The sequence below is a fragment of the Dendrobates tinctorius genome, unplaced genomic scaffold (assembly GCF_039654945.1).
Source record: "Dendrobates tinctorius isolate UK_male_01 unplaced genomic scaffold, ASM3965494v1 ptg000117l, whole genome shotgun sequence".
Taxonomy (NCBI): Eukaryota; Metazoa; Chordata; class Amphibia; order Anura; family Dendrobatidae; genus Dendrobates; species Dendrobates tinctorius.
This window is the reverse complement of record NW_027361785.1, coordinates 15,650,799-15,663,967: the sequence shown is the minus strand read 5'-3', so window position 1 is coordinate 15,663,967 and position 13,169 is coordinate 15,650,799. Positions and strand designations below refer to the sequence as shown.

General features: G+C 47.3%; 1 protein-coding gene across 1 annotated transcript in view; it reads left to right on the top strand.

Moving 5' to 3' along the window:
• Positions 1-13,169, top strand: part of ZZEF1 (zinc finger ZZ-type and EF-hand domain containing 1) — a 308,587-nt gene that overhangs the window by 122,459 nt on the left and 172,959 nt on the right. The window contains exon 15 of the mRNA XM_073590591.1: positions 9,266-9,408. Within this exon, the coding sequence (XP_073446692.1) occupies positions 9,266-9,408 (143 nt within the window). The remainder of the gene's footprint in view (positions 1-9,265; positions 9,409-13,169) is intronic.

Below are 13,169 nucleotides of genomic sequence, written 5' to 3'. Positions count from 1 at the left end.
CGGCTCATTTCTGACACTTCCGTGGGGAAGAGTAGGTTTCTTCCCCAACAAGGGGCTGCCCGGCTGTTTTCGGAATCAACAGCTGACTCGCTTTTCGACATTTTTTCGCAAGAGCTCCAGCTGGTCCTCCACAACCTTCTCGTCTGGATCAGGTCGGTCCCCGCATGGAGACTGAGGTTCCCACGTCTCTCGCAGACCTAATCACTCTTGGAAACCCAGGCCGACAGCATCTGGATCTAAGGAAGCAGATCCCATAGATCCTCTACTCAATGACTTGTTGTAGTATCCGGCAGACATCGACAAAGTAGGCGGCCGTCTGCTGTCATTCAGTCATAGCCTTCCTTCGGGCCGTTCATGCGCCGCAAAGAGACGGAGTCATCCTTCCCGTCCCTCAAGACGAATGGTTCAACGTTTTTTTATTCAATCCTTTCTTTGTGGTTCCAAAGAAGAAGTAACGATGCGGTCCTTACAGGACCTCGATGTTAAATCGGTTTGTCAAGGTACGGCAATTCCGAATGTAATGCCTCCGATCGGTGTCGCCTCCATGCAAAGGGGAGAGTCCCTATCATCCAGCAGTTCCTGCGTTTTGCAATTCAAGAAGAACACTTTTAGTTCATTGCCTTGCACTTCGGTCTCGCCACCGCCCACAGGGTCTATACTAAGGCCATGGCCATTTTCCACGCTCGGGGAGTGGTGGTACTGCCGCATCTGGACGACCTGCTGATCAAAGGTGCCTCCCTTCCAGCCTGCGAGAAATCCGTGGATATCACAGTAAATACACGTTCTCGCCTGGGTCGGAAGATAAACTTCGAAAAGTCTTCCCCAACACCGGTCCAGCAGATTTCCTTTTTGGAATTGATCTTGGACTATTCCCACAGGTTGGTCATTCTCACTCCAGAAAAGGCCCGAGCCTTACAACAGGCAGCGTGGACTCTTACCCGACTGGTTTCTCACTCCATACGTTTTTCAGTATGATAGTTCTCGAAAACATGGTGGCAGTGATGTGAGCGTTCCCATTCGCACAGTTCCATTTCCGCCCTTTACAACATGCGTTGCTCTTAACTTGGGACAAGAACCCGTTCTCCCTGGACCGCCGGTTCCTTCTGTCCCTGCGGGTCAGACGAGCGCCCAAGCGGGGGACACTAAAATCCTCCCTGAGTTAAGGGATGTTCTTTCTCCCAGTACGATGGTCAGTGGTGACCATCGACACCAGTCTCCTAGGCTGGCGTGTGGTTTTTTTCTTCGTCGCCACACGGCACAGGGACGTTGGTTAATTCGAGAGTCACGTCTCCCCATCAACATATTGGACATTCGAGCGATCAAATTAGCTCTACTGAGTTTCCACCATCTCCTTGCAGGTCACCTCATCAGGATCCAATCCGACAATGCCACGGCTGTGGCGTGTATCATCCGTCAGGGAGGTACTCGGAGCAGTATGGCCATGCACGAAGTGATTCACATCCTCCATTGGGCCGAGACCAACCATTTGCCCATCTCAGTAATCCACACCCCGGGTGTGGACAATTGGGCGGTGATTTTTTACTCAGTCGCCAAGGCCTTGCCTCAGGAGAGTGGTCTCTTCATCCGCAAGTTTTTTTCAGCAGATCTGCCATCGCTGGGGGACTCCGGATGTGGATGATATGGCCTAAAGTCTAAACAAGTGTTCCTCGATTCATTACCCGATCGCGCGATCCATGCGCCATCCCAGCGGATATCCTAGCTCTGCTGTGGCACCAGTTCCGGCTACCGTGCATTCTTCCTTCGCTCCCGAGAGTCATCAGGAAAATTAGAGCAGAGGGAATACCAGTGATCCTAGTCGTGCTAGATTGGTCGCGCCGGCCATGGTACGCAGAACTAGTTCAACTAGTCGCCAGCGTTCCCTAGCGACTTTCGGATCGCATGGATCTACTCTCACAGGGCCCTATTTACCACCAGAACTCCGGGGCCCTGTCTTTGATGGCGTGGCCGTTGAATCCTGGTTTTTAGCACAGGCTGTTTTTTCTCCCGATGTGATCTCCACCATGATTAATGTTAGGAAGCCCGTGTCCATGCGCATTTATCACCGCACCTGGAGAACCTTGTATTCGTGGTGCAAGGACCATGGTCGTTCCCCACTGGTGTTTTCTATTCTTACTATATTGGAATTCCTACAATCCGGATTAACATCAGGTCTCGCGCTTAGGCCGGTTTCACATTAGCGCTTTTTAAGCGCACGCACGGCCGGGGGTAGCTCCGCCCCCGAGCCGGCTCTCTGCCCGGCGTGCCCGCCCCTTGCTTGTAGCGCCGCCTACTAGCGGACAGCGGCGCCTGAGATCGGCGCACCCTATCTTTAGCATAGGGTGCGCAGATCGTGCGCAGGCCGTGCGCTAGTTGCGCTTTGACCTGCGCTGCGCACTTTTGACGGTGCGCCGTGCGCGCCAAAATCCGAAAAGTTTGATTTTGGCGCGCACGGCGCACCGTCAAAAGTGCGTCATATAATGACGGTGAAGCAAGATGAAAACACTAACACAGACAGAAAGATAGACTGAGCAAAGACGGGGCCAAAACTACCTAGATAGGAAAGGACAGGAAGGCTGCTGTCTGCAATCCGTGAAAAACCCTATGAAAATAAGAGCCAACAGACTGACAGTGAAAAAGGCCCTGAAGACGCTAGGCTTCAAAAAAGCTATGTCAGTAATCAGGAATATTCTGAAGGCCGAGCAACCAGTAAAAGGAGATTCAGCTCATCCCAGCGGGGAATGGCAGAATCCAGAAAAGCAAGGAAAACAAAAACAAAACATAAATGCAAACAGGCAAAGCAGAAAACTTAGCTTTAGGGAAGCATTAATCAGACTAGTGTCCTAGAAGTCCACAGAGAAATCTCCCGCAGGGCAGAAGGGCGTCGGCAGCCTTATATCCAGTCAGTGACTCCACTCAGCCAGTCATCCTCATTAGACTCAGGTGCCTGATAATCAGGCTCATTACCTTCCTTCACCAGAATAGGGAGTTCACCAGACCTCAGTGACGAAGGGGAAAATGAACTCACAACACTGTATGCTTCTGTTTATACATCCTAGAATTGCATTTGGCTTTTTTGCTGCTGCATCACACTGTTGACTCATATTCAGTCTGTGATCTATTAGTATACCCAAGTCTTTTTCACATGTGCTGTTGCTTAGCCCTATTCCTCCCATTCTGTATATGCTTTTTTCATTTTTATTGCCCAGACATAGTACTTTGCATTTTTCCCTGTTAAAAACCTTTGTTAGTTGCTGCCCACTGCTCCAGTTTATTTATATCTTTTTGAATCTTCTCTAGTATTAGCTATCCCTACTAGCTTTGTGTCATCAGCAAATTTAATCAGTTTACCCTCAATTCCTTCATCTAAATCATTGATAAAGATGTTGAACAATACAAGGCCCAGGACAGAGCCCTGTGGTACCCCACTTGAGACATTCTTTCAACTGGATGTGCAGCCATTTACGACCACTCTTTGGGTCCGATCACTAAGCCAGTTATGAATCCACCTAATAACAGTTGCCTTATCCATTCCATACTTAGTCATTATAAGGATTGTGTGAGATACTTTGTCAAATGCTTTGCTGAAGTCAAGATATACTATATCTACAGCATTTCCCTGATCCACCAAATCAGTGATTCTGTCATAGAAGGAAATTAAGTTAGTCTGACATGACTTATTAGTTACAAACCCATGCTGACTCTGTTTAATCACTTCATTCTTATCCAGGTATTGACATACATGTTGTTTAATAATTTGTTCAAAGATCTTTCCTGGTATAGAAGTCAGACTCACCGGCCTATATTTGCCTGGGTCCACCTTCTTCCCCTTTTTGAAGATAGGAACAACATTTGCTCTTCTCCAGTCTTCTGGGACTTCTGTTCTCCACGAATTTTCAAAGATTATGGAGAGCAGTTCAAAAATTTCTTTTGCTATCTCCTTCAGTACTCTGGGGTGTAATTCATCTGGACCTGGAGACTTGAATTCATTTAGGTTAGCGAAGTGTTTCCTCACTATATTTCTGTTAATAGTTATACTGGATTCTTCTATTCCCTTAATAGAACAGTGAAGAACAGTTGATGTTACATTTCCTTTCTGAGAGAAAACAGATGCAAAATAGGAATTTAAAAGTTAGGCCTTCTCAACATCCTGTCTTACCATTTCATAATTTTCATCCTGTAAAAATCCTATAGCATCTTTGACTTTTCTTTGACTTTTGACATATCCCCAAAATCCTTTATTATTGCTTTTGACGTCTCTTGCAAGCCTCAATTCATTGTCAGCTTTAGATAATCTGATTCATGCCCTGCATGTTCTGCAGACAGCATTATATTCTTCTTTAGATATGCCTCCCTCTTTCCATTTTTTAAACATCTCGCGGACGGCTCCCTTCCACAAGTCAGATGCCTTGTTTGTACTTCCACAGGGGCATAGGACGGGTCTAGCCGCTTCAAAAAAAACACGCTAGCCAGGTGAATTTGCTTGTCTATTCAGGAATCCTACCGTGTCCGGGCCACAGCTGTCCCAGCAGGGATTAAGGCGCATTCTATCCGCTCAGTGGGCGCCTCTTGGGCCATTCGGCACCAGGCGTCGGCAGAACAGGTCTTCAGTGCTGTGACTTAGTCCAGCCTGCATACCTTTACAAAACATTGCCTAATTCATTCTCAGGCCTCTGCGGATGCAGCTCTTGGCACTCATCCTGCTATCGGCAGTACCGAAGTGTTGAGTCAGTGGTACATGGGGTATAAGCAATTCTACAGTTAGGTCCATATATATTTGGACAGAGACAACATTTTTCTAATTTTGGTTCTAGACATTACCACAATGAATTTTAAACAAAACAATTCAGATGCAGTTGAAGTTCAGACTTTCAGCTTTCATTTGAGGGTATCTGTTGTGAGTTCATTTTCTGGTCCACCAGTTGAGTTCTCCTGCCAGCCTCCCTCTGGTGGTAACAGGAGGTAGTGAGGCTGATTTAATCAGTAGAGATCTGCCATCTGATAATGAGGATGACGATTGGACCTCAGGAATCTCAGACTGAATTTAAGACAGCCGACTCCCTATTCTGGTGCTGGTGATTCCTTCTAGCTTGTCAGGTCTTGGTTTTCAGCTCTGCTCCAGTCATCTAAAGCTAAGTTTTTCTGCTAATGTTCACACTTGATTTTGTTGGTCTATTCAGTTTTTTGTGTGGTCAGCCAGCCCCGGATGGGGCTGTGCTGAATTTCCACTCTTATTTACCTGTATTTGCCAATTTTCTTTTTGTCCCTTGTTAGATTGAACTCTTTTTGCTCTGTCTCAGAATATTTCAGAGTGCTGATATAGTGGGAGAAGTCTAGTGACTTCAAGGTAAATTTTGCTATCAGAAGTGTTGGACATTATTTTTGTAGGGTTTTTTGCAGATTGCAGACAGTGTCTTTCCTTTCCTATCCTTTCTAGTTAGTTTGGTCCCCATCGTTTGCTCAGCCTATTTTCCTGCCTGTGTTTGTGCTTTCATCTGTTTCACAGTCAATACATGTGTGGGGGCTGTATTTCCTTTGGGGTCTGCTCTGGGGGCAGTTAGTTTTCCCCTTTTCTTGCTTCAGGCTTATGTAGTTCTCCAGCTGTGACGAAGCATCTAGGATCATCGTAGGTACTCTCCACGGCTGCTGCTAGTTGTGTGGTTAGGATCAGGGATCTGCAATCTGCATAGTTACCAACCTCTCTGGTTTTCTGTGACTTAGCTTGTTTTGTTTTTTTCTCCTCGCTGACCCATTCATAACAGGTATCCACATTAAAAATGGATGAAGGGTTTAGGAATTTCAGCTCCTTAACATGTACCAGCCTGTTTTTAAAGGGCCCAAAAGTAATTGGACAATTGAATTCAAGGCTATTTCATGGACAGGTGTGGGCAATCCCTTCCTTATATCATTCTCAATTAAGCAGATAAAAGGCCTGGAGTTGATTTGAGGTGTGGTGCTTTCATTTGGAAGGTTTTGCTGTGAAGGAAATAAGCGGTCAAAGGAGCTCTCCATGCAGGTGAAACAAGCCATCCTTAAGCTGCAAAAACAGAAAAAACCCATCCGAGAAATTGCTACAACATTAGGAGTGGCAAAATCTACAGTTTGGTACATCCTGAGAAAGAAAGCACTGGTGAACTCATCAATGCAAAAAGACCTGGGCGCCCACGGAAGACAATAGAGGTGGATGACCGCAGAATAATCTCCATGGTGAAGAGAAACCCCTTCACAACAGCTAACAAGTGAACAACACTCTCCAGGAGGTAGGCGTATCAATATCCAAATCTACCATAAAGAGAAGACTGCATGAAAGTAAATACCAGAGGGTTCACTGCACGGTGCAAGCCACTCATAAGCATCAAGAATAAAAAGGCTAGACTGGACTTTGCTAAAAAACATCTAAAAAAGCCAGCACAGTTCTGGAAGAGCATTCTTTGGACAGATGAAACCAAGATCAACCTCTACCAGAATGATAGAAAGAGAAAAGTATGGCGAAGGTGTGGTACAGCTCATGATCCAAAGCATACCACATCATCTGTAAAACACGTCAGAGGCAGTGTGATGGCTTGGGCATGCATGGCTGCCAGTGGCACTGGGTCACTAGTGTTTATTGATGATGTGACACAGGACAGAAGCATCCAAATTAATTCTGAGGTATTCAGAGCCATACTGTGTGCTCAGATCCTGCCAAATGCAGCCAAACTGATTGGTCGTCGTTTCATACTACAGATGGACAATGACCCAAAACTGAAAAGCCAAAGCAACCCAGGAGTTTATTAAAGCAAAGAAGTGGAATATTCTTGAATGGCCAAGTCAGTCACCTGATCTCAACCCAATTGAGCATGCATTTCACTTGTTAAAGACTAAACTTCAGACAGAAAGGCCCACAAACAAACAGCAACTGAAAACCACCACAGTGAAGGCCTGGCAGAGCATCAAAAAGGAGGAAACACAGTGTCTGGTGATGTCCATGAGTTCAAGACTTCAGGCAGTCATTGCCAACAAAGGGTTTTCAACCAAGTACTAGAAATGAACATTTTATTTACAATTATTTAATAATTACTTTTGGTCCCTTTAAAAATAGGGTGGCACATGTTAAGGAGCTGAAACTCCTAAACCCTTCATCCAATTTTAATGTGGATACCCTCAAATGAAAGCTGAAAGTCTGAACTTCAACTGCACCTGAATTGTTTTGTTTAAAATTCATTGTGGTATTGTCTAGAACCAAAATTAGAAAAATGTTCTCTGTCCAAATATATATGGACCTAACTATGTTCCCCACCCAGGGACTGCTTTAAGACGTCCCACTGTCTGTGTCCCCCAATGAGACGTAGGAGAAATAGGGATTTTTGTGTACTCACCGTAAAATCCTTTTCTTCGAGCCAATAATTGGGGGACACAGCACCCACCCTGTTTGGCCTATTGGCTCACTGTAGCATTTTTAGGTTTTGACAGAGTTATGATGATTATTATTCGTTTAATGCTCCAACTGCTTTTTTCACCGAACTGGAGAATTCCCAGCCAGCGAGAGGGTGTATACTGCAGGGGAGGAGTTAACTTTTTGTGTGTTTACTTAGTGTCTGTCACGGTCACGTGTGTCTGGACGCAGCGAGTACTGCAAGGTGAACCCATGACACGTGTGACCCTGGATACATCGCCTCCAGTAGGGCGAATTTAAATAATAAAACGTGCAGCTGGATAAACCGCCTCCAACTGGCGAATTTAGGTAATAGGTAATACACGTTATATATACAGTAGTATGGAAACCCCGCCTCCAGTAAGGCGAATTTAAATAATAAAGGGGAAACCTGGGTAACAATAACAATGGTGGGCCCTGCGATATGGAATAGGGACATGGAGACCTCCTGTACTCCCCTGAGCCAGTGTCCCTGCACTCCTAACGTTCCCTATGCCGGTTCCGCGCCGGGCGACGCACGCGTACCTCAAACCCTGACTCGCCCTGCACCTAAACCCTCACTAGGGAATTGGTCGGTGCGGAAACTAATCCCACCACCGCACTAAACACACATAAGGGAAAATGACAATACAGGGGGAACACCACTTAGCTTTGCTCTGTTGCATACGCTCCTAGCAACAGAGCCCACCACCTGCGTGCATCTTCTCCAACCGGATCCATCACCATAACCGGATCCATCACCCTAGTGCAGCCTTGGAGCAGAGTCCACCACCAGTTGCTGCTGCCCAGTAAACAGAGTCCCAAAGATGAGTCCAGCTTCTGCCAAAAAGTCCAGCATGCTCGAGTCCAACTTTTCTGCCAAGAAGTCAGGCATGCTTGAGACCAGCTTTCAGCAACCAAGTCCAGCATGCTGAGTGCAACTCTCACCATAGTCGCCACTCCACCCAGCCATGCAAGCACTTCCTGCTGACACCATAAACTGCGACTCCACCACGCCATGCCAGCCCTTCTTGCAGACACCAACGTTGAACTCAACCATTCCATGCCAGTACTCCTTGCAGACTCCATAGCTGACTCAACCCCTCTGGCTGGGCTGCCCAGGACTCTCATTCAGCTCCTTCATCACCCAGGCTTGCTTCCCAAATGACGAACTATCAATATCACCAAACGATCAACAAACACACCTGAAACTCTTTTATAGAGCCTCACACCTGATTTGTAATACGTGCACATTAAAACTAAAGTGCAATACCATTCACCACCACCGGGGCAACTTAGAGCAAGCGACACCACGTGTAATAATTCTAATGGCCACCGGGGGCAATCAATCCACTTTGGCACCAAGCCAAAGGGAAAAACGTTCACTTTGTCCATTTACTTGTCAGATCCACCTTGGATCATGACCGTGTACTCCTAGTGGCAAGCAGCATGACACCCACTGTCTGTGTCCCCCAATGATTGGCTCGGAGAAAAGGATTTTACGGTGAGTACACAAAAATCCCTATTTTGCTGTTGCATCTCCCACTACTTTTTCACTATCTGACAAGCTTTGTGCCGCTTGGGTGGGTATACACTACTGAGGAGGCGCTAACTTTTTTTGCCTAGTGTCCACCTCCTAGCGACAGCAGCATACATCCACGGTTACCTGTGTTCCCCACCACTATGCAATATGATCAGCATGTTATGCTAATGATATGTTGTACCATTCTTACAGAGAATACCTCTTCACCCAATAGGATTGTTTATTTTACATGACTTGTAATGAAAAACGAATTGGATCTGTAAGGAGTAATTATTTTTTTGCCAATTAAGCTTTTTTGATTATATATTTAATTTTTGTGTTTCTTCCCACAGTCCCAGAGAAGAGTATATTTCTGCGCAGACTATTCTGTTGCAGCTACTTCAGAGCTGTTCTGGTACACTCACTGTGGAAACTTCCAACCCTAACTCTAACCAAGTGCAGTATGCTCAGGAATTATACACTCACTTGTGTAAAGGTAGGTTCATATTTTACTCTTCTGATAATGGATGTTCCCAATTAAGACATTAATGACAAGAACCTAAAAGGCTGTAGATCCTTCTACACTGAATTCTTAAAGGGAACCGGTCAGCAGTTTTTCTGATATAACCGACTGTCTCCACTTTTCAGTTCAATGTGACCTGGAAGGGTCACAAAAAAAGCCTTTGCATGCTCACTGCAGTACTTTGCCCTACCCTAAGCAGGGTAACATTTTGTCTTGCCAGGCGAATTGGAATCATGTACAGCATTATAGAACGCTGTTACATGGGGATGAAAGGTGGTGGCCATAGGTTATATCAGATAAAACTGGTAAGGGTTCCTTATAAAGTGTTACTCTTCCTGCCAAGCCTTACTTACCTCAATACATGTGTGGTTATTACTTGATAAATTATCATTGCTCTGTCCACTTCTAGGGCAGCAGTAATGCATGACACTGTTCTTTCCATGTCTATGGGAGCAGTGATGTAATATTTCTCCGTCCACTTCTAGGGGAGCATTGGTGTAGTGTGGGACAACCATACCGTTCACCTCTATGGGAGCAGTGGTGTAATGTGTATCACAGGTTGAGAATAAATATGCGTCTCTGCGTGCTGTATCGCGCGTGATGGGCATTAGATACATGACTCTGTCAGTGTAAGCCTCCTATGTAAGCGTGCACAGGCAAAAAGGCAGCGCCCAAGGAGAGAGGAAGTAATGAAGCACAGACTGATTTTCTCCTTCGCCTCATTGGGAGACAACAGAACCATGGGTGTATGCTTCTGTCACTAGGAGGCTGACACTAAGTGAATACAAAGAGATTAGCTCCTCCTCTGCAGTATACAACCTCACACTGGCTCTAGCTGAACCAGTTTACGCTTAGGGTCCGTAGTATTCAGACCACATTTTTTATTTTCAATTTTTAAATTCTGAATTTTTTTCCAACAATTACAAGGGGCGATCCGATCTCCCAAAATCATCAACAAGCGGCAACATGTAGTGTCGCCTCCATGTACCCCCTCCTGCACCGTTAAAACCTATGCCTGAGCTCTACTCCTGGGGCGATGGGTCCCTTCAGAGCACCGCTCTCCCCACAACAACAACAGACGGGAACATTGAGTGTCGCCTCCATGTACCCCTTTTTGCAGCTGGGCTCTTCATGCCAGACCATCAGCCCTGTCCATCCTGGAGGATTGAACCACTAGGATGTCCAGATGCATTCGCCTAAGTCTGTGCAGTTCCCATTGCACCACCGCTGATATATAGCGGTGTATGCAAGAAAGCGGACGGTCCCTCTCCACCTCCCTGTCAAAGCAATGATGCATGGAGGGCTTCCTGCATGGTCCATGCTACAGCAGCTCACCTGTAGCAGAGAACCAGGCCCTGCGATTACCTCCGGCGGCTTCTGAACAACTCCGTGGGTGTTGGCCCAGGGTATGTACCCACAGGAGGGCTCCTGTACAGAGCCCCCTTGGCAATCCCAGCGTCCTCCGGCCGGCGTCTACAAATTTAGGCCCCGGCTTCTCCTTCACCTAGGCCACAGCTCCACCCACCTCTTTATGCTGGCCAGCGGCTCTGCCCACGAGATTACCGCTCATCGCAAGACCTTCACCTCTACTCCCGGCGGCCATTCTTACTCCCTGGCCACAAACCAATAGTTCTACCCACCTATTGTCTCGCTGTCAGCCCCGCCTACCCATCGGCGCGTCATCTCAAGACCGCCTCCCGGATTCCCGGCGGCCATTCTCATTCACACGGCTTATTCAAGCACACGTGTAGCTTTCACTACACACCGAGTCTCTGCAGGCCGCAACAACAAACCCCAGGGCTACATTCATTACGACCAGAGTAACGTCTACCGATCAACGTCCTGGAAATGCGAGCTTTTTGGTTGTCTCTGCGTTGATTCCATCACCTCCTAGCGGGCAGTCCCATCCGCATACAATCAGACAACGCCATAGCAGTAGCATACATCAATCATCAAGGGGGCACCAGCAGCATGACGGCAATGCATGAGATAGAATGCCTCCTCTGCTGGGCTGAGAGGAATCACTCAGTCATCTCAGCAGTTCACATCCCGGGTGTGCAAAACTGGGCGGAAGACTTTCTCAGCCGCCTGGGCCTATCCTCGGGAGAGTGGGCACTTCATCCGGTGGTCTTCCTACAGATCTGTCATCATTGGGGTACTCCGGACGTAGATCTGATGGCTTCAAGATTAAACGCCAAGGTGTCGAAGTTCATAGCTCGCTCCCGGGATCCAGAAGCCATCAGGGCAGACGCACTGGAACTTCAGTGTAGTCAGTTCCGCCTTCCGTACGTTTCCACCATTTCCGTTACGTCCAAGGGTCATCAGGAAGATCAAGGCGGAAGGGGTCCTAGTGATCCTAATCGCCCCAGACTGGCCACGCCGGGTGTGGTACGCGGAGTTAGTGCAGCTTGTCGACGATATTCCATGGCGAATACCAAATCGACCAGAGTTACTCGCCCAGGGACCAATTTACTACCAGAACTCAGGGGCCCTGTGTTTAACGGCTTGGCCATTCAATCTTGGATCCTAACCCAAGCTAGGTTCTCCCAACAGGTAGTTTCCATTATGATAAACGGTCAAAATCCTTCATCGGTACGCATCTGTCACCACACCTGGAAGGCCTTTTCGCTTGGAGCAGAAGCTGTGGGCGTCGTCCTCTCATCTTCTCCATTCCCACCATTTTGGAATTCTTTCAAACCGGCCTGGACTCAGGCTCAGCTCCCTAAAGGGTCAGATCTCGGCCTTATCTGATTTGTTCCAACAAAGGATTGCTTCCAACCTGCAAGTGAGAACCTTCATTCAGGGGGTCGCCCATGTGGTACCGCCCTATAAAATGTCATTAGAAGCCTAGGACCTAGTCCTGGGCGTTTTACAAGAAACCCCTTTCAAACCCTTGCATGATATCCCGTTAATCCTTCTTTCATGGAAGGTCACCTTTATTGTCGACGTGACGTCAGTCAGGCGAGTTTCGGAAATAGCCTCCCTGTCTTGTCGAGCTCCTTTCCTAATTTTCCACCAAGACGAGGTAGTTCTCAGTCCGTCTCCGTCCTTCTTGCCAATGGTGGTCTCCTCGTTTCATCTCAATGAGGACATTGTCCTGCCATCCTTTTGCCCGGCACCAGTTCACAGTATCGAGAAGGCTGTTCACACTCTGGATCTGGTGAGGGCCCTCCGAATGTACGTCTCACGAACGGCATCCTTCCGCAAGACAGACGCCTTATTCTTTCTCCCTGAAGATCACAAGAAGGGACTATAGCCGCCTCAAAGTCCGCATTAACCAGGTGTATTCACTCTGCCATTCAGGAGTCCTACTGTATCAAGGGCAAGCCTATCCTAGCATAGATTAAGGCACACTCCACTCGGTCAGTAGGTGCTTCTTGGGCCATTCGACACCAGGCTTCGGCAGAACAAGTTTGCAAAGCTGCGACCTGGTCCAGCCCACATACATTCTTTAAACACTACAACATTCACACCCAGTCTTCTGCCGATGCGAGCCTGGGCAGACTAATCTTGCAGGTGGCAGTAGCTCATCTCTAGGCAGTTGGTACATGGGGTTTGATCTACTATGCCGGTTCCCCACCCAGAGACTTTTGGGACATCCCATGGTTCTGTGTCCCCCAATGAGGCAAAGGACAAACAGGGATTTTTGTGTACTCACCGTAAAATCCTTTTCTCCGAGCCACTCATTGGGGGACACAGCACAGACCTTGTTTGCCTGAGGGCTTGTGTTTGCT